This window comes from Tursiops truncatus, chromosome 14 (assembly GCF_011762595.2).
Source record: "Tursiops truncatus isolate mTurTru1 chromosome 14, mTurTru1.mat.Y, whole genome shotgun sequence".
NCBI lineage: Eukaryota > Metazoa > Chordata > Mammalia > Artiodactyla > Delphinidae > Tursiops > Tursiops truncatus.
The window spans coordinates 24,858,335-24,883,959 of record NC_047047.1 but is presented as its reverse complement, the minus strand read 5'-3'; the positions used below and the strand labels follow the sequence as shown (position 1 = coordinate 24,883,959).

At 46.3% G+C, this 25,625-nt stretch overlaps 1 protein-coding gene across 3 annotated transcripts in view; it reads left to right on the top strand.

The window, feature by feature from the left end:
- The window catches only part of HK2 (hexokinase 2), a 61,590-nt gene extending 36,731 nt beyond the window's left edge, over positions 1-24,859 (top strand). Inside the window, exons 4-18 of one of the 3 annotated variants that reach the window (XM_033838129.2) lie at positions 3,825-3,944; positions 4,554-4,649; positions 5,433-5,532; positions 5,858-6,041; positions 8,688-8,843; positions 10,220-10,453; positions 11,599-11,903; positions 13,231-13,379; positions 13,635-13,754; positions 16,840-16,935; positions 17,384-17,483; positions 17,585-17,768; positions 19,088-19,243; positions 20,454-20,687; positions 22,559-24,859. In XM_033838129.2, coding sequence (XP_033694020.1) covers positions 3,825-3,944; positions 4,554-4,649; positions 5,433-5,532; positions 5,858-6,041; positions 8,688-8,843; positions 10,220-10,453; positions 11,599-11,903; positions 13,231-13,379; positions 13,635-13,754; positions 16,840-16,935; positions 17,384-17,483; positions 17,585-17,768; positions 19,088-19,243; positions 20,454-20,687; positions 22,559-22,703 — 2,379 coding nt within the window. In that variant the 3' untranslated portion in view covers positions 22,704-24,859. The remainder of the gene's footprint in view (positions 1-3,824; positions 3,945-4,553; positions 4,650-5,432; positions 5,533-5,857; positions 6,042-8,687; positions 8,844-10,219; positions 10,454-11,598; positions 11,904-13,230; positions 13,380-13,634; positions 13,755-16,839; positions 16,936-17,383; positions 17,484-17,584; positions 17,769-19,087; positions 19,244-20,453; positions 20,688-22,558) is intronic. The other 2 variants (XM_033838130.2, XM_033838131.2) reach the window with 2 other exon arrangements.
- Positions 24,860-25,625: the final 766 nt, after the last annotated feature.

Genomic DNA, 25,625 nt, shown 5'->3' with positions numbered 1-25,625 from the left:
GGGCTGGTGCTCATGCAGATGTGAGATCCTGCAGGGCAGGCCCTCTGGGGCTCTCCCTCTCAAAAGTTCTCCCAGGAGAGCCTTCCTACAGAGGGGGCACTCATTGCTACCACACCAGAAGTATCTGGCTTGTTGGTGGGTGATGGCCACAGGTCCAGCCATTGTTCTCTGCTCTTGGGTATCCCCTTTCACCTGCTCTAAAAAAGCTTCCTTGGGATGTTCCTTCTACTCCTACTACAGCTGCTCTCAGTCCATGGAGAGGAATCACCAAAGACATTCATAGCTATAGGGATCACTCCTGAGTGCTGGCTGTTCCTGCTGTATTTTATTATACCTAATATGTACTCAATAAAAGAGCGAATGGAGAAAATGAAATCTAAGTAAGATGCTCTTCCTGCATGGTCATCTCTTGAGCCTTAGAGCTTGGAGGAGGTGGAACCTTCTCACTTCCAGTGCACTGTTCTTCCCACCACAGCAGGCCACCTGGGAAAGGAATTTTGGACCATGAGTAGGACATATGGGGGAGATATCTTTAGACTCTTTTATGTCCTTGGGGGTGGCCCTGAGGGTAAAACTGTTTTCCTTGTTTTAATGGTGGGGTTGGACACGGGAGGCTGAGTCTCTGGGACAGTGGGATTTGAGCTGCACTGAGGTTGTCACATGGCTCCAGTATACTGAAACAAAATGTGTTAGTCCAAAAGAATCTATCAGATCCATCTGGAAGAAACTATGAATCTACTGTGATATTAAGAATCCTTCAAATAAATGGGAAAAAATGCTATATAAAAATGAAACAAAGAAAGCTAGAAAATATAGGTGCTTATTCCATCCTAAGAAAGGGAAAGAATGTTATTGTTCTAAAAGCAGCAGAAAACACTTGGTAAAAAGATTGGAAGGAAATTCATTGTTGCTATTTTAGTGGTGGAATTACTGATGCTTTTTTTCCTATCTTTTCCTTTTTCTTTCTTTTTTAAAATATTAGGTATCAATCTTTTAATTAACTATAGGAAAACAAATGGATTTAAAAAATAAAATTTAGTTAAAACCAAGACCAAATAACCAAACTCAAAACTTGCAAAAGTTTTTGAAGATCTGTGAACCTGGGCAGTGTGGGTCCCTGGACAGAGTCTGTCTTCTGCCACATGAACTTCCACATGAGAGCAGTGAATTACAAATGGTAATAGCAGCCACTTTAGATTTTTAAAGGTGTTTCCTGTGGGAAAGGGAGTGAACACATTGTCAGACCAATAAGGAAGAGGAAACCTTTCTACCTTCATAAAATGATGCTCTTTGAGCCTTTTTATGGCAGGAAGATGTTAGCTGTTTCTCCCAGTATCTTATCCTTAGATCATCAGCTAACCGAAAAGGGTATAGTCTTCCTTTAAGGGAAGCAGATGGTCTCCTTTTACCCTCTTTTAAAGAGCTGTAGGTTCTTCTAACTCAGAACTGTCCAATAGAACTGTTCATGGTGATGGAACCATTTGATATCTGCCCTGTCTAGTGAGGCAGCCACTAGCTACGTGTAGTATTGAGCACTTGAAATATGGCTGGTGTGACTGAGGAAGGAACTTTTTAATTTTTTAAAATTCTGATTAATTGAAATAGCCACAGATGACTAGTGGCTACTGTATTGGGCAACACATTATTTAATGCCTCTTCACTGTCTCTCTCTTTTTTTTTTCTGCCTTCCCCTGTTGGTAGTGCAATTGGAAAGAGAGCAGTGATCAGGGCTGGATGAGGGGAAACCATTTTACTTTTTCCAACCCCTCCCCCCATCTCTGATGATTGGCCTTATCTCTTTGCACAGCTTCTGCAACTTCCTTTTTTTAGATAAAAACTATTGTACTAAAGATCATTTTGACTAGAGTACCAGGAAGAAGGTGCTGGGAATTTGTTTAACCCTATTGTAAACTTTGTCTCTGATCAACTTCCCAACGGAACAGAACTCTCTGAGTATCTGTCTAGAAACCCTATTTCCACATTAAAATACTTGATCTCTGCTCAAGGGAGTTGGCACTTTGCATTGGGGATCCTCTTAGTGAGAGAGCCCCGTCATTGCCCAGTATTTGCTCTTGAGAATGTTTTGGTTTGGAAATTGAGAGTTTCAGCATCACCTGAGGTTAATTTTGCACATGATCAGACAGAGAGACAGGATCGATGTGGGAAGTTCAGTTAGAGCTGGCCCCCTTCTAGGAGGGGCTTGTCTTTCTAGCCTCTTACGGAGCATACCCCAGACATCTGGGGAGCCAGTGCATCTCTCAATCTACCCTGCCACCCCGAGCCTCTCAGTTCCTTTGTAAATGCAAACCCTCTTTTGGTTTAGTGCAGTGGTTCTCAAACCACTGCTTCAGGATCACCTGGAGCTCTACCACACCTTCTGATTCAGGAGGTTTAGCTTTGGGCCCTAGAATTTGCATTTGTAACATGATGGTGATGCTGCTGTGGACCACACTTTGGGGACCCCAGGTTTAGTGGAATCTTCCTTGCTTCTGCCCAGAGAAGGAAAGGAATGTTGTCCACTTTCACCTCCCTTGGCTTTTAGATTTTGCCATCTGGTCAACCTGGCCCTTGGATTCTGCTCAGTCTTTTTTTATTTTTTTTTTTAACATCTTTATTGGAGTATAATTGCTTTACAATGGTGTGTTTGTTTCTGCTTTATAACAAAGTGAGTCAGCTATACATATACATATATCCCCATATCTCCTCCCTCTTGTGTCTCCCTCCCTCCCACCCTCCCTATCCCACCCCTCTAGGTGGACACAAAGCACCAAGCTGATCTCCCTGTCCTATGCGGCTGCTTCCCACTAGCTATCTATTTTACATTTGGTAGTATATATAAGTCCATGTCACTCTCTCACTTTGTCCCAGCTTACCCTTCCCCCTCCCCATGTCCTCAAGTCCATTCTCTATGTCTGCTCCTCAGTCTTTTTGACCTTTGCTTACTTTTTGCGTCAGAATGTTCCTGGCCTCAGTCTCTAAGTGTCTGGAATGGTCACCAATTTCTCTTCGGGGATGCTGAGTGGGCAAAAAGGAAGCCATGGGGCTGCGAGCTTTGGGGCAGATTGAAAGTCTGGATGATTTCTTAGGCTTAGGATTTTTCTTAGGGGCCTTGGGTCCTCCTTAGAATAGTCACGGTTGTGAGGCTGCCCACTCATAAAACCCTATTTATTCTTCAGTGCTTTTTGTGGACTCACTGGGGTGTTCCATACTGAAGTTAGAAAACAAAACTAACTTCTTGGAATTGCCCCCAGGAAACTGGTTTTCTAGAGGGAGGAAAAATATAAAAGTTACTTATTTTCGTTAAGTTCATTTATAGAATGCTAACAGAGAATGTCCCATCCCCTCCCCCAATCACAAGAGACAGGGATGCTAAAATACTTCTTGGCAGTGAGATGGGCTGCCCTTTCTGGTAAGACAATCAGCTGTGCATCCATGTCAAGGGAGGTTCTGACAGAGCCACCAAAGGATATTCCGTTACCAGGGCTCGCGATGACTTTCTGATTAGCTTTGGCTATGATTTACCCTGCCTAATGCAGTTATTTTGACGGTGGTTTGGATAAATGGTGTAAGTGGAAGACAGTATTTAATAATCACTAACTAGTGTTAAATCCTTATATGTATTGACTCGCTTAATTCTTTTGGTAACTCATGGGCAGGTACAATTATCACCCCCATTTTATAGATGAACAAATTAAAACTTCAGAGGGGATACATATCTTGCACACATTCAGCTAAGCTAGTTCCTTTCTGAGCCCAAAGTCCATGCTCTTAATCTCTAAGCTATTCTGCCTCCCTGCTCATCTTCCTGTGTTGTATGCCCTTAGCTGTTTGACCACATTGCTGAATGCCTGGCCAACTTCATGGATAAGCTACAAATCAAAGACAAGAAGCTCCCGTTGGGTTTTACCTTCTCATTCCCCTGTCTCCAAACAAAACTAGACGAGGTAAGATGAGTTCTTCAGACACTTTTGTTGCTTCATTCTTTGGACTGGGAGGACTGGGAAGAACTCTGAGCCACCTGCTACCTTTACAATGGAGGTTGTAAAGGAGGTTGCTGTGATGGATTGAGTGGACAATGTTTGAGTATTGGGAGTTCTGTCCTTCTGGGAGAGTTTGTGTAGGTATGTGTGAGAGCGATGGTAAAGGGGTATCGGAGAAGAGGGGGTCTTTATCACTGTCAAATGGCAATTTGCAGGACCATATACATTGCACATTATCCTTATCCCTCTTAGGGAAGAAGGAGTGAGATATTAGTCTGGGACTCCTTTGTTCTAAAGTGTTATGATAGACATCGTTGAAAGTTAATGACGTTAGGATACAAGTGTCTTATTTTGGCATTTCTACAACCTGCTCTTTCCACTTCTTGGGGGCAATAAATCATTCATTTAGTCTCCTTTCTTGGTCATTGACAGAGTTTCTCCTTCCTAGACTAGTCGGGAAGAAATATACAAATTCAGTCATGACTTTAGTTTAGCCCCATGGACGAGGTCTCCTAATGATGAGGAGTGTGGTTGAGTTTTGTGGGGAATCAATATTCCTTGGTCCTTTTGCAGAGTTTCCTGGTCTCATGGACCAAGGGGTTCAAGTCCAGTGGTGTGGAAGGGAAAGATGTGGTTACTCTGATCCGGAAAGCCATCCAGAGGAGAGGGGTGAGTAGGGCAGCAGAGATGGGGAGGCAGGAGCTTGGGGTCTGGAGGCTCTTTACTTTCTTTTGGGTTCACTCTGAAGTCTTTCCCTGTCTGTCCTCAAATCAGCATGAGAATCTTTTGTGGTTCTTAATGAGAAGTTTTCTTGTCTTCTTCTCTGCTATGTTACTCAATAATCTTTATTTTTTTCCAGTTTTATTGAGATACAGCTCTGTATAAGTTTAAGGTGTGCTGCATAATGACATACCTATATTGAGAGAGTTAGCACGCCAGTGATCTTATATATGATCAAATGCCTTTGGGGTTTTCATATTAGCGTGATGGACAACTAATCTTAGCCTTGGTACAAGAAAAACCCTTTAGTTCTTAATCTGAAGAAGACTCGAATATCATTTTCAAATGAGAAAGTTGGGATGATATTGATATCAGGGTGGAACAAGGTAGAGAAAGGACATGATAAAGGTCTTGTCACAGAAGGACAAGACCTTCTGGGAGGGAGGGAGAGAAAGAAAAGAAAAAAGAGAATGAGAAGAAAATGATAAGATGGGCTCTTCTCAGTGCAGTGATGGCTGTGAACTAGACTGCAGGGCTGCTGTCAGCGAAGCCCTCCAAGATGAGGACCAGCAGGGTGGAAAGTGAGATGCTGCTGTTAGACTGGATCTGGACCCAGTTTCCAGCTCTAGCCTTGCACTTGAGCTGTGTGTCTTACTGCTCTTTCTCTTCATCTTCACATCTGTAACCTTTCTGTGACAGTGAAAGTCAGAAGCCCCCCTTTTATCCCTGCAGGACTTTGATATTGACATTGTGGCAGTGGTGAATGACACAGTTGGGACCATGATGACCTGTGGTTATGATGACCAGAACTGCGAGATTGGTCTCATTGTGGGTGCGTGAGCACTGGGTGTGAGGAGCAGTGCTGGCCGATGGATTGCGGGGGTGGGCTGCAAAGAGAGGAGGGGTCCATGGCCTGGATGTTCCTTTGTATTGAATACTTCATATTGGAAGATAATGGTGCGGTCACTTTGGAGGGCTGAGCCAGGACTTGTGGAGTTGTGGGTGGTAGTGGGTTGGACCATGTTGGGATGTTGGGGGTCTGTACTGAGGAATCCCAGCCACCCTGGGGTGGTCTCAGGACGGAGGTTTAGGAGAGATGTGGGGTTTGGGGGGAGGATGGTGCGGGTGGGTGCCGAGCAGTCCCTTGTTTTGTCCAGGCACGGGCAGCAATGCTTGCTACATGGAAGAGATGCGCCACATCGACATGGTGGAGGGTGATGAGGGCCGTATGTGTATCAACATGGAGTGGGGAGCCTTTGGGGATGATGGCGTGCTTGATGACATCCGCACGGAGTTTGACCAGGAGATCGACATGGGCTCTCTGAACCCCGGGAAGCAACTGTAAGCGGCTGCCCTGTGTGCGGTGGGCTCGGGGGGTGGGCTCCAGAGCCGAGGTGGGGGCTGGCCAGGTCCGGGGGTGGCTGTCATTTTTACTTTACAACCTCATAGCCCCCAAAAGTTGCCAAGACACCCACTGCTTGATGGGAATGTTGTGCTTCCTAATACATTGTGACTATCAGTTGCTGAGAGCGCTCTAAAAAAGATAGAGCAAGCGGACAAAACAGATTATGGGTAATGATTTGACTGGATCTCTCAGAGCAGTCAATTTAGAAGGTCGTATTCTTCGTATTCGAAGTGTGCGGCCCTGCTCTTTCTTTCCACCTTCGGTTTGTAAGCTGTCCATAGAAACAGTTTGTGCACCACATAAGAAAAGTCATGTTGAGATGGCAAAGATTAGGGATCTGAAAGCTCCTTTTGTAGTTCCCAGCTCTGTCACTGCTCAGGGGATGAAGCTGTGAGAGTTGGCTCCTAATTACTGGCTGAGGTTCTGACTCAGACTCCTGCAGCGTTGCCTATTATGAGCTAGGCTGGGTCGCAGCAGTCCCAGGGCCTCCTGCTCCAGCCGTAGCCAGACCCAAGGCATGTAGAAAAGTTGGTTAAGGAGCCCATTCGGCCACCTTCCCTGGACCTGTGGTCCAGCCAGGATCCTGGAGTGGCCTGGAGGAGGGGCTCTAGCATTTTGGACCCCTGAAGTCTCTCCAACCTGGTCAGACTTGGGTTTTAGTTACTTTTCTTTTTTTTTTTCTTTTTTTTGCGTTACGCGGGCCTCTCACTGTTGTGGCCTCTCCTGTTGTGGAGCACAGGCTCCGGACGCGCAGGCTCAGCGGCCATGGCTCACGGGCCTAGCCGCTCCATGGCATGTGGGATCTTCCCAGACCGGGGCACGAACCCGTGTCCCCTGCATCGGCAGGCAGACTCTCAACCACTGCGCCACTAGGGAAGCCCTCTAGTTACTTTTGATTCTTACAAAACATTATTTCACTCTCACAAACATTTGCCCAATGTCCTTATTAAAGATCTTGAAACAGGGATTGCTGCAAGCTCTGAAGGCAGTTACAAAACGTTTTGAGCAATCAGGCCCTCTCTGGTCTTTTTTCGAGGCTTGCGGGATCTTAGTTCCCCAACCAGGGACTGAACAGGGCCCTCGGCAGTGAAAGCGTGGAGTCCTAACAACTGGACCACCAGGGAATTCCCATGCCCACTCTGGTCTTACTGGTGTTGTGACTGTTGTAGGAAATCTTCTAGTACCAATCCCTGCTTGGAGAGGAAAATCCAACCTATAAACCAGCTTTATAAAAGAGAGGCCTTTTCTTTACAGGGGGAGTCCTTGCTTCCTCAAAGCACAGTCTATTTAAGTCACAAGCTTCTCTCACATGTTGAAACATGAGTCCATTTCATAGACTGGCTGTGTCTGCCATGGCTGGTGGGAAATTCATGGACTGAAAAAACTGCTCAAAAAGAAAAAAAGAAATGCTGGGAGGACATGTACCAACGTGTCAGCTGTCCCTGAAGTTATTACTGGGCTTGAGGAGGAACTTTTTTTCACTCTTTATATGTTTCTAAATAAATATTTTCCAAACATTGACTGAAACAAAGTGTTTTTAAAAACTGAAATAAAAACTTTTACCACTCACACTTCAGAGCCCCACTGGCCCCCTCCCCTATGTGTCGTAGAACCAGCTATTTTGGAGCAGGTGCAGAAGCAGACCTGTGGGTTCCTTACTGTTGAAGCTGGGCTACCTCTCAGGCAGCGTGCCTGTGCTGGTGCTTAAACATTTTAAACATACCTTCTGTTCAGGCAGTTTTGCCAGCTCTCCACTTAGCTCCGGTTCTGCCATACCTGGCTTTGGGTCTTGAGCAAGTCACTTCCCGAGGGCCCGGCTTCCTCTCTTTGGTTTGCACCAGGTGACATCGGAATCCCATCCACACCCCTGCTCTGGGCCTCCTCTGAAGGCCTGCGTAGATTAGTGGCCCAAGGCCCTGCGTGCCTCCTCTCTCTAGGACCTAGATCCTTTCTAAGATACCAAGAAAGGGCCTTTTTTGCTAGAAAGAATTGTAAGGGCTTGGTTTCTCCTGTCACATATCTAAGCCAGAAAGACGATCTTGTAAAGAAAACAGTGTCACCTAGCGTTGAAAAAATAAATTACCCAACTGCCCTCTCAGCTATCCAGTCACCTTCCTCCTCGGAAACTTCCAACATGTCTCACTCCCAGATTCCCAAGACCACCTGACACTTGGTACTCCTTCTCACCTGTCCCAACCTGTCCTTCTACTCTTTTTCATCGTCCTCCCACCCCAGGTTGTTTTCACAGTTTTCTCAGGAATCCACAAATGGCCTGCATGGGGAGGGACAGTGTGAGGTTATGAGTTGCTGGCCCTGTGCCCCAAATTTAATCAGATTGACCTTTTTTTTTCCTCTTGTAAATAAATATTGAGGTTCTACATAAGATTTCATTTTAAAAGAGCATTTCCTTGCTAGAGAAGGAAATACCATCACTTCTCTACATCTCTCACTCCTAGTCAGTGCCACACAAGTTAGCGCTTTGTCCTGCATCAGCCTCACGTGTGTGCATGTTGCTTCCACAAGGGAGTAGCGAGTTCATTGGCAGCAGAGACTTAATTTTTTTGGTGTGTCTCTCCCTGCAGATTTGAGAAGATGATCAGTGGAATGTACATGGGGGAGCTCGTGAGGCTTATCCTAGTGAAGATGGCCAAGGAGGAGCTGCTTTTCGGGGGGAAGCTCAGCCCTGAGCTCCTCGCCACGGGCCACTTTGAGACCAAAGATGTTTCAGATATTGAAGGGTAAGCTTCGGGTCCTTCTCTGTTCACTGGGACCCCAGAAGGGTGGACAGGTGGCCGTGGAATGAGGAAGACGCATGGACCCTTGATCCTTCAAATGTGGACGGCAGGAGGGTCTCACCCAGTGGTGAGGCCTGGGCCTCACATGGCAGGCCTGTGGCTAGATGTCACCAGCCAGATAGTCTCCACTCTTGTCTGTTTTGAACGTGTTGACTACCAAAGTGACTCATGGTGCTGGGGACAGCTGGCCCCCACGCAGGGACTCGTGCTTTTGCACTTGTGTTCCTGCCTGGCCCAGGGACCTAAGCTTAATGCTGGAGGCTCCCTGTGGGTCTTTTAATGACTCACTTGCATCTACTTCCTTTCCCTTCTCCTGAAGCTCTGACATTTCATTCCCTATTGGTGATTTTCAAAAAGGGCTCTGTCCTGACCCCTGCTTCATAACAGAAAAATAGGTCCTTGTGTGGCCCTGAGATGGACCCATTTATTTCCAAAAGGTAGGGCTGAGGCCTACCTACATCTTCACAGAGTGGCAGGAGTGGGAGTGAGGATGGCCTGATTTTTGTTTTTCAGTTAACAATAACCAAAGTGTTGGGCCTGGTTTCCCGTCCTTGAGACTTCCACTTGTCGCTTGATGAGGCCTTGTCTCAGGGACCAGATGGTGGAGAGGAGGTGATTTTGGTGCTAAAGAGAGCAGTGAGACAGTTCAAATGACTTTGTTTTAAGTGGAATTCTTGAAGGAACTGTACCTACTTGTTAAAGTTGGAGGGGATGACAGTCTTCATATTTGTGTGGCTCTTAGTTCCCCTAAGAAGAGGGCTAATCTCATAGCATCAACCCTTTATCGCCATCTTTAGATGCAAAGTAAAGCAGTGCTGACTCCATTGTGAAGTGCAATAGACTCTGACTGCCTTATAGAGAGAAAATAGGATGGGCTCCACAGCTGGGTTCCTGTGGTCAGAGGGAAACCATTCCCACTAACCTGAGAAAGGCAAACTCACACACGCACAACTTGGTGCGTAAAGCCCCAAGACCAGGGCCTCGTCCTCCCGTAGGATGTGTGTGAGAAAAATTAATTATGGGCACCTGAAGTACTGTGTGTGTGTGTGTGTGTGTGTGTGTGTGTGTGTGTGTGTGTGTGTGTGTGTGTGTGTGTGTGTGTGTGTGTGTCTGGGAGAGGAACTCAGCTTGTGCTTTCCTCTCCTCCTTATTCACTGCTCACCGCCGCCCCCATAGGTGGACAGAGCAGTGAGGTGGGTGTCTGCCCTCCCTGGGACATAGTGTTTGCTGGAGCCGAGGGCTTTCTATGTCGGCCCACATACCCCGCCCACTGGCCACAGTGAGTGGACCCCTGCCCACACGCTGTTTCTGTTTCCCAGGGAGAAGGATGGCATCCGGAAGGCCCGTGAGATCCTGGTGCGGCTGGGCCTGGACCCGACACAGGAGGACTGTGTGGCCACTCACCGGGTCTGCCAGATCGTGTCCACACGCTCAGCCAGCCTGTGCGCGGCTACGCTGGCAGCCGTCCTGCGGCGCATCAAGGAGAACAAGGGCGAGGAGCGGCTGCGCTCCACCATCGGGGTGGACGGTTCTGTCTACAAGAAGCATCCCCAGTGAGCCAGCATTCGGGGCCTCTGATAGACCTGACTCCACAGGAACCCGGTTTTGCACTGTGGGGTGGTGGAGATGGACCACAGAGTTGAGGTTCTTTGTAGAATAAAAGCTCCCAGTGGGGCAAGCGGGAGCTATGAGTGTGTTTTCCTTGGCATGGGTAGAGGCTATTTCTGAAGGCTGCCAACTAGGGCTTTACTCAGAGCTCTCCTGGCTTCTAGGGGCTCTTTTTCTGCACCCTCTTATTTCCAGCTTCTCTGGCTAACCTGGGTATTGATTTGATCCTGCCCTGCCCTCCATGGTTTGATCCCTTGGTCATAAGTGCTGAAATACTCAAATTTCAGTTGGGACTTGAAGGATTTCTCTCAATTGTGCCCACTTACTATCCCATCATTTTCACCTAATATGAGTGCCAGGTCAGTGGGCCTTCATTAACTGAAGGTAGATGTGGACGGTCTCAGCCATTCCATTCCCTAGGCTCCTAGTCCAAAGCTCCTAAAACTTTAAGCTGTACACGAATTACTTGGGGATCTTGTTAAGAGGTAGATTCTGATTCAGAAGGTCTGTGTTCAGCCTGAGATCCTGTATCTCGAACAGCCCCCAGAGATGCTGGTGGCCTATAGGCCACACTTGGAGTAGGCCCTGGGGACCATGGCTCCAAGCAACCACCGCACGAGAATTTCTTGCTGAACACACCTATTATCTTTAGCTGTTCAGACACCTCTAGGATTGTTGGCAGAAATGGGCCAAAGAGAGGCCAAAGTCCAGAAGAGCATCTTGACTTTTTCCTTTTTGGGTCTTTCATAAGCAGCATCTAATGAAATGAAGGATGAAATATGAATAGTAGTTGGTGTCAGAATCACCTGAGGCTGATAAGTTGGGCAAAGGAACTGTGGCCTATGGGAAGGGAGTCTTCTGTGAGTGCATGCAGGCGACACTGGCTTCCCAGAAGGCCACCCTTCCTTTTAGCAGGGTGGTCGCAGTTGAATAGCTGAGCTTTTATACAGTGACCCTTAACTTGGGAAAGAGTAGGGAGAGGATGTTTAGGGTGTCATTTGGGCTGAGGTGGTGAGCTACTGCCCCCACCATTTGTACCATTGACTCTAACTGTGGACACCCACCTCTTACCCCACGTCTGTGACTGCAGTTTCGCCAAGCGTCTTCACAAGACCGTGCGGCGCCTGGTGCCCGACTGCGACATCCGGTTCCTCCGCTCTGAGGACGGCAGTGGCAAGGGGGCAGCCATGGTGACAGCAGTGGCCTACCGGCTGGCCGATCAACACCGAGCCCGCCAGAAGACCCTGGAGTCTCTGAAGCTGAGCCGTGAGCAGCTGCTGGAGGTCAAGAGGAGGATGAAGGTAGAAATGGAGCGAGGTCTGAGCAAGGAGACTCACACCATTGCCCCCGTCAAGATGCTGCCCACCTATGTGTGTGCCACCCCTGATGGCACAGGTATGCCACCCAGCTCACCACAGGGTTCAGTCGCTGTGGGAGGACTCCCTTAGCCTTAGCACTGGGTGTTCAGGCCAGACTGTTGACCATGTTTCTTCAGCTCTAGTACTGGGAAATTCTAGTGTTCAGGGGTCCCAACCAAGGCATTCCTCTGCTAAAACTGAATGGTGATAATAGTAAATACTTAATGAAGGCTTACTATGTGTCAAGTGCTTCTCTAAGCATTCTACACATATTAATTCATTTAATTTTTAACCGTTAACAGAGATTAGTAGTTCATTTTGTTTGTTAACAAGCTACTACGTTTTGCACAAAACCTAGGCACAGAGAAATTAAGAAATCTGCCCAACTTCACACAGCTAGAAAAATGGCAGAGCTGGGATTCAAATCGGGAATTTTGGTTCCAGGGTTAGCTCTTATGAGGCCAGGGGTTGGCAAACTGAGGTCCATGGGCTAAATCTGACCCAGTGCCTATTTCTGTAAATAAAGTTTTATTAGTACACAACCACGCCCATTTGCCTACATGCTGTTTATGGCTGCTTTGCGCTATCATGGCCAAGTTGTATGGTTGCAGCAGGGACTGTGGCTCGTAAGGCCTAAAATGTTTACTGCTCAGCCCTTTACAGAAAAAGATTGCTGAGCCCTGCTCTAGGTCTTGCAATCTAAGAAATGAAGGTCTTTTCCCAATTCAGAAAAATGATCACTGACCAGTCCAGTGTGGTACAGCTGGTACAGGTTCCAGAGATGGAGACTGGGACTCAGTCCCAGCTCTACCATCTTCAGGCTGTGTGGCCCTGAGCACAGCCAGATCTCTCTCCTCCATAGAGGGGAATGCAATGCCTCCCTCTTAGGGCTGCCTGAGGGTTGCATGGAAACTGTGTGTGACACACGTAGTGCGTTGTGACTGTCCTAAAAAGGAGGGTTTTCTCATTCTAGAAACATTTCCCTTCAGTTTCCTTTAAAGAGTTGGACTCTGTTGTTCCTTCTGTATTCTAGAGACTTATGTGAGGTGGCCTTTGATTTAGTACAGGTGGCGTGTCTGGATATCCTGGAGTATACTGTATCACCATTTCTTTCCTGTGTTCTGGAGCTCTGGAGCTCATTGTGACTCCTGGGGCCCCACAACTTGAATTCATTTGAGAACCACTAAGGAGCCAGCAGGGTTCTGGCCCCGGGGATCTTATTTTCTTTATCATTAGGTGGAGCTCACAGTCCGTCACCCTGAGGTTGTCCAGGGCCTCCTGGGAGAGCTCCCCATTAGGGGAAGGTGTTTAGACTGTCACTCTCTCCAGCCCCAACCCACCATCTTCCTGGGCTTATTTTCCAGAGAAAGGTGACTTCCTGGCCTTGGACCTTGGGGGTACCAATTTCCGGGTCCTGCTGGTGCGCGTGCGGAATGGGAAGCGACGTGGAGTGGAGATGCACAACAAGATCTACTCTATCCCGCGGGAGGTCATGCATGGCACAGGGGATGAGGTGAGGCAGGGTGGCACCTCTGGGAGGGGACCCCAGGAGACACCCACTTCTCACCTGGGAGGACAGTGCTTTCTCTGCTCACCCGTGGTCCTGGGGAGGGCTACATGGGCTAGGGCCCTGGGCTGGCCTTTGCTTAGGTGCATGCCTGAGCTGGCGTTTCTCCTGGGTGGAGGCCTCGAGCTGGTGCTCAGACCCTGGTGGGGCAGCACGCCCGGGCCAGGGTTCCTCCTCTCAGAGCCCAATTTCTGCTTGCAGCTCTTTGACCACATTGTCCAGTGCATTGCCGACTTCCTTGAGTACATGGGCATGAAGGGCGTGTCCCTGCCTCTGGGTTTCACCTTCTCCTTCCCCTGCCAGCAGAACAGCCTGGACGAGGTAATAGTGCCTTCCTGGAGGACTCTCCTATGGGCTGTACTGACTCTGAACCAGCCAGAGGTTCGAGCAGGGGAGAATGCTGAGCTGAGAGGAAGAAAACAAGGGCATGAGTGACCAATCATGGGGAAGGGCTTGTTGATGGGAATGAGCAAGTCAGAGCTGATAGAGGTCAAGCAGGTAACAATCTTTGGAATAATGATGATGATGCTAATAATATCAACAACTGACATTTTTAAAGCATTTTATGCGAGGTACTCCTAGGCTTCCTGTGTGCGTAATCTCATTTAACCCTTAGAGCAACCATATAAGGTAGGTGTTTGTATACCCGTTTTGCAGAAAGGAGAACAATGTCTGCGGAGATGCCAACTATCTTGCAGGTCATATAGCTTGGGAGTGGCTAAGTCATGATTTCATTCCGGTTTCCTGACACCTGAGTCCATGCTGTCCATTATGCTCAGCTGCTCCTGAGGCTCCTGTTTTGGGCTCAGGACATTTCACTCCATCTCCCTTGGCTGCCCTGGTGTTTCTCTAGTGTCACCTTTGCTTTTCATTCCCTGTCACCTTGCCTCGGATGAATGAAGCAGGTTGTTGAAGAGCTGGTGCTCCCACATATTCTGGACATGGGTGTGTTGAAGCCTAGGAGAGCTGAGTAGGCAACGCCTAGGCTTACTCAGGGCAGATAATTGGTATGTTAGATATCAGAATACTCTTATTTAAGCAGTTGTTTCTCTCTGTCTCGATCGGTGTTCTAGAAGCTTACATGCTTGGTACAGGTGGACATATGCTGTGGATGGAGTTACCAGGGTACAAAGGGCATGGTTCCTGCTATAGGTGCCTACAAACAAACTGGACTGAGGAAGCAAGCTCAGAAAAGCAAGAGCTGCTCTTTGGAATGTGGCAGCAGTGGAATGATGAAGCCCTGAGGATGATGTTAATCTGAGCACATACCCGGAGGGCATGAGGAATACTTGGTCAGAAGAATGAGCTGCTGAGGAAGAAAGGCAGGCAGGCCTGGCAGTATGGAGAAAGGCATGTAGGTGGGAACAGTCATAGGTACAGTGGGCTTGGCCCAGTGGCGGGAAAAGGCCTGCGTTTCCAACAGCGTCCCTGGAACAGGAGGCCTTACGTTGCTCAGCTGAGTTTTGTAAATGCCTCTTACTCCTCCCTTCTGAGGGTTAAATTCACCACGTGCACTAGCACGTGCACTTCCTATGGTTTTAGGAAGTCCCGCAATAAAAACCCTGCCTAATCCAGTATTTCCCAACAGCTGTTAACATTTGTCCAGTGTTAGCTAGTCCAGAATTGCTTTTAGCTTTTCCAACTTCTTTGTCTCAACATATATTTTTTCAGTGTCAATGCATTGGGTTTTAAAGCCTTCACATTTGCATCAATTTACCAAAAGGACTTATCAAACGTGTATAAATATTTATGTGATATTTAATGAAACATTGCTTATTATAACAGTCATTAGAAACAAACCAAGTTGTCCAACAGTGGGAAATAGTTAAATCATGAGTCATTCACTGCCTCATATCAGCAACTAGTTTTTTCAAGGAATTTCAATGATTTGGGAGAACACTCGTGGTAAGACTAAAAAAATATTTTTAATCGAAGTATAATCTCTATAATATAGAAATATACAAAACGTGATTAATAGGAAGATAAAAACATAACATTCCAGTGTATATGCTTCCAGACTTTTCCTACTGAAATATTTTTAACAGGCACTATCTTACTTTTCAAGTATAGCAACATGTATATATGTTTATATATTTATCTAGTGGCTCCCAAGGCATGTTAACTGTTTCTGTTAGTGCTTGAATTGTAAAATTCCAGGTCATTGTATTGGACTTTATACCATAGGTTCTAAGTTTCTGTAAGGAGCATGTATTCAGTCTAGAACTGTGAAAACTAAGAACAAATGAAGCAGAAGCTGGGTTTTGTCTGTTGTTGTCTGTAAGCTGGATTCTGCTCTGCTGAGATCACCCTGTTGATGGGAAAACCAGCAGGTGCTGAGGTCCAGAGGCCTCAAGCTGCCTGGGTTAGCTGGTGGCCACGGGCAGTTCTCCTCAGCTGTTGGGGCCTCTCCATGTCTTATTATTAAGGACCACCTGCAATAATGTAATTCGAACATTCTGTACGCTTGAAAGTGCCAAATACAAAATTTCATCGGAGACGTCAAGCTAATTTGTAGACAAGAAAATCAGGTGGAGAGAAGCACATAGTTGTTTGGATGTGGGTGTGTAAACCAGGCCACTGCTGAGATTGTACTTTGTTTTTCCAAATTTCCTGGGATCTGAACACAGCGGGACTTGTAAGACCAAACTCCTGGGCCATGAAATGCCAAGCTGGTTGGTATAAACAACCAAGCAAGTCATGGAGAAACAATACAAGGGGGGTGGATAGTGAGCACACAGCCCACTTATAGGTTCTGATCTCTCAGGAAGGGGGCCTGGGGGTCCTTGGTGCTTGTTCCCTGATAGGCTATGGCAGCAAAGAGGGAATGAGGGAACAGTATAGGAAACAGTCCTCCATATTCAAAGCCGCCATGTATCTGCTCCTGGAGGGCCCTTTGACACAGCGAAGGGTACTTGTTCACTTCGTACTAGAGTTTGAAAATTTAGAGACACAAACCCGCCCCTCTGTACGATGTACAGGGCAGACTCCTTTTCCCAGTGAAAGAAACAAGCATCTAGAACTTAGTTCCTTGGCAGGGGCCATCGTATGGTGCTTATGAGCCCATCCATTGGAATTGCTGGGCCTGGGGGTGAGTCCTCCTCTCTTGCAAGCTGTGGGCCTTGGGCAAGTTACTCCAGAGCTACCGTTACCTGTAAAATGGGCATGATAATGATAAACATTCCACGAAAGTGCTGTGAGGATTAAACGTTGTAACACATGGGTTGTGCCTAGCCCAGTACCTGTTGCATAGTAGGCACTCCTAGTAGGTGAAACAGGTTTAGAATAATTTGTGGGTGAGATGATTGGTTTTTAAAGGGCATCTGTATAACCTGTGAGGTTGTGAACTAGAAAATGACCCAGGAGCCCTTCTCTGATATCCACATCCCTGCCCATGTGTGATTTTTAGAGCATCCTCCTCAAGTGGACTAAAGGCTTCAAGGCATCTGGCTGCGAGGGTGAGGACGTGGTTACACTGCTGAAGGAAGCCATCCACCGGCGAGAGGTGGGAGAGGCGTGACATGAGGCCCGAAGTGATCTGGGTGTTCAGAGCTGGGGGAAGTGTTAAGTGCAGTTGTGTTGGTCAAAGGGAGAGTTAACCTAGTTCTTCAGCAGTTGGTGAGTGTACGCTGTGTGTCAAGCCCTGCTCTTGGCAACTGGGGATTCAGGAACGCCCACAGAACGCTCTTGTTATATAAACAATCCCATGAGCTAATGTCAGGTGCTCTTGAGCTATGAAGGAAGATGAAGTTGGGTGAGGACAGAGTGAGTGGGCTGGGGAAGGGCAGTCTTTTAAACAGCATAACCAGGGAAGGTCTCTGAAGAGGTGATATTTGAGCAGAGAAAATGAGCCCTGCCTTATAAGTTTTAGATCCATTTAAATCTCCCTTGCAAGGGTCTGAAGGGAGAATATTGTGGTTCATTTGTGGATTGGGATCTGCTGTTGCTCTCAGGAGTTTGACCTGGATGTGGTTGCTGTGGTGAATGACACAGTTGGGACTATGATGACCTGTGGCTATGAAGACCCTCACTGTGAAGTTGGCCTCATTGTTGGTAAGGACTCGGGCTGTCCTTCCTGTGTGGGGACACACAACCCAGGGTGGGAGGATGGCAAGTGCAGAGTGAGGCCCTGACTGACATCTCTTGATTGGCAGGCACGGGCAGCAATGCCTGCTACATGGAGGAGATGCGGAATGTTGAGCTGGTGGAAGGGGAAGAGGGGCGGATGTGTGTCAACATGGAGTGGGGGGCCTTCGGGGACAATGGATGCCTAGATGACTTCCGCACAGAATTTGATGCAGCTGTGGATGAACTTTCCCTCAACCCTGGCAAACAGAGGTAGGTACCCGACTGCATGTAGGCCCTGGTCTGTTCATCTCAGAGCTGAACAGTGATGAGTGATCTGGTCCTCCACAACAGCAAATCCCGGGACACTCATTCTCTTGAGATGTTAATAGAAGAGATTTCTTTGGAAAGGGCTTCTTGTCAAATACATCTGGAAAGTTCTGGGTTAAGTCCTTTTCCCCCTGCTGGACTGTGATGCTCTTGAAGTCCAATTGGGAAAACAAATCACAACAGTTATGTTGCAAGGAGAATATCATATAGGGAACTGGTCACACAGGTTTTAGAGGGATGAAAAGACAAAAAGGGGATGCTTTTTGAGGAGCAGTTAGTACATGTAGCAATCAGCTCCTACCCTGAGGACTAGGAGAACAGGTGGGAGAGAGTATTAAAACCTAGATCTGGAACTTGAGGAAAAACAGACAGTTGAACCACCTGCTGCCATCAGGGTGAAGAAGCATTGCTGGGGTGAGGCAGATAGGAATAGGAAGCAATAGAAGCAAACTTCTTTCTCCTCCATCCATCCAGTATATAGCACCCTTTACTGTCATACTGGACAAGGGGGTAGCCCCAGCATCACAAAGCCCCTGGTATGGTGGGATCTCATTAGGAAGAGGTTGCACGTAGTGTTTCCTAACTAGATTAATCAGGGACCATACTTCTGCAGAATATACTTTGCAAAATATTTGTTTATAGTAGAGGTCACAGGCTAAAATGCCTCCAGGAGCCAGGCAGGCAACATTAATGAAAGAAACAGGCTGGAGTAAGACAAGATTGAATGATGATGGGGTTTTGGTTGAAACTGAGAACATTGACTTTTTAAAGGCACTAGGTAGAGCCAGAAGACCCTCATGCCATTGAGTAGTCATGTTTCGTTCTAGTGGCCAGAACAGGGGTCTCCAGCTGGCACTAGTTACTTGAGCAATAAGTGATTAGGCTGAAGAGAAAGCGTGCTAAATTCTCAGCAACGCAGGGGATTAAGACAGCATCTTACCCTTCTGGAAGTGTGGTGGGGTTTGGGTGTGCGTTCCTTCTTGAGGAGTTGGGAATAAGCCTTGGAAGGGAAATGAAACCACAAAATGGGGTCAATCTCAGGGAACCCCTTGGGCCTCAGGACACGTTTTACTGAAGGCTATGAGTCAGTATGTGTGGATGCCAGGAATCCTGCCTCAGTGAGTCAAATAGCATTTCCTTCCCACGAAGGGGAATTTGTATGCCTTCTACCTTCTAATGCGATGGGGGTGACGGAGCTGGTGTATCTCAGCACATCCCACCACCTTCCTTCTTAACCTCCATGAACATTACCTGCATTGCAGGTTCGAGAAAATGATCAGTGGCATGTACTTGGGCGAAATTGTTCGTAACATCCTCATCGATTTCACCAAACATGGGCTGCTCTTCCGTGGCCGCATCTCGGAGCGGCTCAAGACACGGGGAATCTTTGAAACCAAGTTCCTGTCTCAGATTGAGAGGTGAGAATTTAGGGCCTGGAATAGGATAGACTGTATATCCTCCTTTTCATGGACAGACAAGCTGGGATTTCCACAGTTCAAGTAAGATCAGGGTGTGGCTTACATAAAGGTCAGTTTAGTAGTTCACATGTTTGTATCTATATAGTGTTGTTTTAAAGTACGTTATGAACAGTTGGCATTTTAAGGGAAAATATATAATATTCTCATGAAAAATCATGGTAAGCTGGATGAGCCTGTGCAAAGAAGTATTGTTGGGTTTTAGACCAATTTCAAAGGTAGAAAGAAATATAGCTGCTCATAGAATGTAAATTGGAACGCACAGAGGAAGATAACCCACTAAAGCACTTTATGCTTGGCAAAAGGGTTCTTCTTAACTGCTGGCTGCTGTAATAAGGCAACCAGGATTGAGTGAGGTTGGCATGTCAGGCAATGCAGAAACATGCCTTGTGGCGGCTCATTAAAGCAAAGCCTTCTTCCTCCAGTCTAATGGTGGAGAAGTCTGCTCCAAATTAGAATACTGAATTTCAGAGCCTTTTAAAAATTAATGCTGTGTCATTATTACTCTCATGCATATAGGAAAACAGGAACTGGTTGGCGTACATGAGTGGGGCCCTAGGGCATCTGCACCAGTGAATAGAATATTGTTCTAGTTTGCATGTCTGTTTATTTTCTTCTTATAGTTTTATTTATCTTTGTTTCATAAATAGTGCACAGGTAGATTTCAGACAACCCAGAGTGGGGGAGGAGAAATAGAACAGGCATTTAATGTTGGTGGGTGATGCCTGTTCTGCTGACCTGTGAACAATGAGAGATTGGACAGGAAAGGGCTTTGCAACTGAAAACTGTCGCATACGAGCACCATCACTGTCTTTACTGTCAATATTTCCAGATAAGTGGAATACATGGACAGTGAATCTCCTTTTGTTTTGAGTGTCAGTTTTGTAGCAGCAGTGCTCTACCTTGCCTGGGCAAAGTGGCATCAGGAGCTGTTTCTTCGTGTTCTCTCTGTGAGGGTCAGTGAGATGAGCACTAGTTCCTGAACTGAGTTTAAGAATGGAACCACCTCTCAGGGGCAGTGGCTTTTACCCCCAGCTCTCAGAAGGCCAGGTCCCCCAGAACCACTTCTGATGAAGGAGCCAGGCCCCGGAGTGGCAGGCCACCATGCCCTCTAGGTATGTGACTGACCACTCACTGTCTCCTCCTGGCCCAGTGACTGCCTGGCCCTGCTGCAGGTCCGTGCCATCCTGCACCACTTAGGGCTCGAGAGCACCTGTGATGACAGCATCATTGTCAAGGAGGTGTGCACTGTGGTGGCGCGGCGGGCAGCCCAACTCTGTGGTGCAGGCATGGCCGCCGTGGTGGACAAGATACGAGAGAACCGTGGGCTGGACACCCTCAAAGTGACAGTGGGCGTGGATGGGACCCTCTACAAGCTACATCCTCAGTGAGTGCCTGATTTCCACTCTTCCTGCCCATCTTTCTCCCTCTTTCTCACCATTCTTTCCTTGCTTTCCTTTCTCTCGCTCTCTCTTTATTTTATGGCAAATTATCAGACGTTCCAAAGAGTGTATATAATATATATATATTATAGTTTAAAGATTAATAACTAGAAGTAGGTGTGTGTTTTACCACCCAGCTAGGAAGCCCCCTGTGAGCCCCTCCCAATTGCACCCTTCACTCCCCCCTACCATGAGTGAGTGCTGGGGTGATTAAGTCTATTGCTTTCTTTTCCCCCTCCATATATCTACGTATGCATCTACATTGTTTAGTTTTACTTAATTTTGAATTTACCATATGACATCTTTTCTTTTGTTGACTGGCTTTTCTCACACCACATTTATGGTTTTGAGATGCACCCACACTGAAGTCTGCAATCATAGTTAATTCATTTTCAAGGCTGTATAGCATACCTCTGAATGACTATACTATAATTTATTCTAATGATGGATATTTGGGTTATTTCTAGGTTTTGACTATTACAAGCAGTGCTCCTGTCAACATTCTAGTAAATGTATGCCGGAACTCTGGATCAAGATTTTTTTCTACAGTCTAGGGTAGGGGTTGGCAGATTATAGCCACAAGTGTTTTTGTAACTAAAGTTTTACTGGAATACAGCCACACCCACTTGTTTATGTGCTGTCTATGGCTGCTTTCGGTTATAACAGCAGACCATATGACCTACAGAGCTCAAAATACCTATCGTCTGGCCCTCTGTAGAAGAAGTTTTCCACCCTCACCTGTGGTATGGAAGTACTGAATTCCCTTTTCTTTTTACTCTTTTTCCTGTCTTTCTCCATCTCTTCTCCCTTTTCTCCTCTCATCACTATTTCTCTTCTCCTTTCTTCCCTCACTTGCATATGTTGAATAAATTGTTTTAAAATTAGGAAGTGCCTCAGTCCCTCTCCCCTAGAAGCTCTTCAACTAAAAGTTAAAAGAATAGAGCTGTGCCCCTTGCCTGGACATGAGGTAGGATGGAGAGACTCATCGATTGAATTGTCACCTGCTGTCACCATGATTGTTTCAGGGAGATGAGAAACTTGCCCAGAGTCTACACAGTTAGTGAAAAGACTGGACCTTGAGAAGTTCCAAGTTTCTCTTGTTGATGATCAGTGTCATTGTGAAAATAGGAACCTCAGTCCCAAGTGAGGGTCAGAAGGGGGACAGAAGTCTAGCCACCAGCACTGGGGCTTGGTGTTAGGAGCCTCTGTTCTCAGCTCTGCAGATGGGGAGGAGCAACTTGTCCCTGCTCTGGTGGGGAGATGATGACGAACGGTTTCTTCCTCTAGTCCCATATCAGGAAGAATCTCTGATTTCTGTTCTCAACACACCCTCCTAAGTCTGCTCCTTTTGCCTTTAATGACATTTTGGGTTAGATATGAGTCTGATGTGAGTTAATACCTCTGGAAAATAATAGAATATCACACATGTGGCGCTTCACCCTTCCCTCCAGAGTTGATGAACAGGTTATATATACACTTCTGCAAGGTATGCTTGTGGCGTCCACGACTGTTGAACTTCTCTTTCACTGCTTAGTTTTAAGAACACAGCTTGCCAGAATCTCAGACTTTTGTCCTAGAGTTGAATCTTAGCTTCCCACTTGCCCACTGTGACATAGAATTTGGGCATGTTGCTGGTCTCTCCAAGTTTCAGTTTTCTGAAGCACAATACATAATGTTTCATTCATGGTAGCTGTCATCCTCTTTCCCATCTCAATTATTCCTGGGTTTCCAGCATCACTTCTTAGAGTCCCATCTCTGAGGATACAAATCAATTGTGACTAAGGTATTTTTTCTGTCTCCTTCCCAACTTTTCCAGCTTTGCCAAAGTCATGCATGAGACGGTGAAGGACTTGGCTCCAAAATGTGATGTGTCCTTCCTGGAGTCGGAGGATGGCAGCGGGAAGGGGGCGGCTCTCATCACTGCTGTGGCCTGCCGCATCCGAGAGGCTGGACAGCGGTAGAGCCCCTGAAATTGGAAGGACTTCCTCTGGTTTCCCTTCTTTCCTGCTTTAAATTATAAGTTGATCCCCTTGTGTCAGAGACGGACCCCTTGGCTTTTCCTTGGCAGAGAGGACCTTATCGGACTGGGTTTTGTCTCTGTCTACTCACTGTAGAGTTTGGTACCCAAGGCTTAGCCCTCCTGAGATAATACAGTTTGAAGTAAGGATTTGTTCCCACTTGTCACAACCATTACCATGGGTTCTCTTAAAACTTGAAAAAAAATTTAACCTTTAGTAATCCCCCTGGCCAAATTCCATGTCCCTGTATAACCCTACAGGGTGGGGACACTAATGAAAAACTACGGTTGCTTCACCTTGGAGCCTGAACATGACATTTCTAGGTGGAGAGCATCCCCCAGCATGGAAGCTGATGCTATTTCTCCTCTCAGAGATCTGGGAGGTCTCCACTGACTTGAGCCTGATTCTCCCATAGGCAGGGAGGAGGGGCGGTAATGTAGGGGAAACCCATGGATAGCCATGTGGCAGCCCCTCTTCAACCTCATCTTTAAGCGTTTGCCTAGTGGGTTCCAGTGGATGCTGTTCCTGGAATCAAAGCATCCTGAGTCTGAGCAAGCAAAACCAAAGCTAAGAGTCCTGTGAGTGGGCTTGTTGTCACATCTCCTTGTGGGTTCACAAGTCATCCATAAGCAGTGGACCTTTGGGGAAGGGAAGACTTTTTGGTCTGTTTAAAAATTTTTTCCTGCAGAGGTGGAAACACTGTATTTTCATTTTAATTTATATTTGAAATTTATTTAGTTCATGAAGTACATCTGCTCCTTCATTTTGACACTGTACGTAACGGTCGGTTGTATGTAACGTATTTATATGTTAATTTGTTATGTCTGTAAATACACAGGGTCTCATTAGTAGATCAGTGTAGTTAAAGGATGGAAGATGAAGATACTGATTGGTTCCTAGAAATACCTCATTCATCTTCAGGAAAAGAAGGAAAGCCTCTTTAGGGTGAGCGAATGGCCAAGCAGCTCCTTGCCAGCTCCTTTCCCTGCAGACTCAGAAACTTGGAAGGTGGCTGGGGACAGAGTGAAGGAGGCTGGGGCTATGGATTGAAGAAACCACGCTAACTGGCTGCTCAGTCTAGGGACTTTCCTGGAGCCATATTACATGAGATGCTAACAAAGGAAACAGGAATCCTTTCAAATAGACTCTGCTTAGAAATCTTCATCCTTAGGGCAGTTATTAGTATTTTAAACCTCTCTAACAATACAAAGGAAGCCACCAAAAACGTTGAAAAAATTGTCTAATTGTTGATAGCAAACCGAACCAAAACAAACAATCAAACAAACGAAACTTCAGGGACAACACTTTTGGTGGATTTGTGCCCTCCTAGCAAAGTTCGCCTTCAATTTGTTTTGTAAATGTTCTACAAGAGGTGTTGTCCACAGACTTCCTTACACTGAGCTGTTTTTACAAGAAGTGTTTATTTCAAACTGCTTGGTGCGGGGTTGGGGTGGTGGTGAGGGGAGACATAAAACCTTCCTTACCCTGCTGTTTAGAGTGCAGTTAATTCTGAATCTGAAAGCCCACTTCTGCCCTAAAATGATCACACCCCCACACGTTAAACCTGAATACTTCATAATAAAGAGGGGATGGCCTTTTAACAATGTTGAGTAGGATACGAGGATCAAAACAGAAAAAAGGAAAGACGCAACTCAACAGCACCCAATTTTTGCACATTTATCAAACTTGTACTGGAACAGTGTCTAGATTTGTGTCTCATTAAAGGATGCCCAAGAAATAGAAATGAACCTTAACTTTTAAACTTGAAAATTAGGCACCATCTATGAAATTGCACATTTCTAAAAGGTAGAGCTGTGTGTGTGGCTATTTAAGATGTGTCCTTGGTTTCCAAAAAGGAAAGCTGGAAAATGCAGTTTGAATGTTTGTGTTCCCACAGTTAGGTGACAGTTCCTTGCTGACGCTGCTTTGCCCGTGTAAATACATTGCCTCTCAGTCTTGGACTGGGATGTGCTCAATAGCAGATCATCTCAAATCCTTGAGCCCTCAGTCTAGTGAAGATGTTGTCATGTACAATAAAGAACTAGTTGAATTAACTGTGTGATGTTAACTATTAATAAATTTTAACATTTTTCAAAATATTCAGTGTGTGATTCGTGAGCATTTTTCAAGAGTGCAGTCATCTTTTGAGCATATTAGTACTTCCTGGCCCATCTGAGTAGTTGATGAGTGTTTTGATTTTGACTATATGTGCTTGACAGGCATGTAGCTAACTCTTGGCCTTGACCCCAGATATTTCTCACTCCAGAAACACAGTCCCAATGGAACGGGAAAGTAGGTGACTTTTCCTAGGCCGTCTTTGAGCCCCTAGATCTCAAGCACCACTGAAGAACCACGGCTGGCCCAGCAGTCTACTGGCTGAGATGTAGCAGAACCCTCAGAGACTCTGGGTAGTCTCCATATAGGCATATGTGTTTCACATTCAGGATGTAAAGCCCTTACTTATATGAGCATCTAAAAAGCACTTGCCTCTGTCTTATCCTTACAGTCTTTCAAACCCTCTCCTTAATAAGCAAAATACAAACCTAGGAAATAAACTTCTCACAAGTTCCTGGTGATACCCACTGACTTTGACATGGCCCTGTTTGACAATAACTGAAGGGGGAGGCAGATCAAGGCTAACAGAATGCTAGAGATAGCCAAAACACAAAATTCAACCTAGCTAGTGGTAAAGGAAAAGAAATTTAAATTAGACCCTATTTTTATGACTTCAAATTGCTGAGATTATAGGAGCATTCTCATATACTATTGGTGGAAATGCAAGGTATAATTATTTAGGAGGGAAATAGTCAATATCCATGTTTTGTGTAATTTTCTAGAAATTTGTGCAGAGGAAGTACACATAGT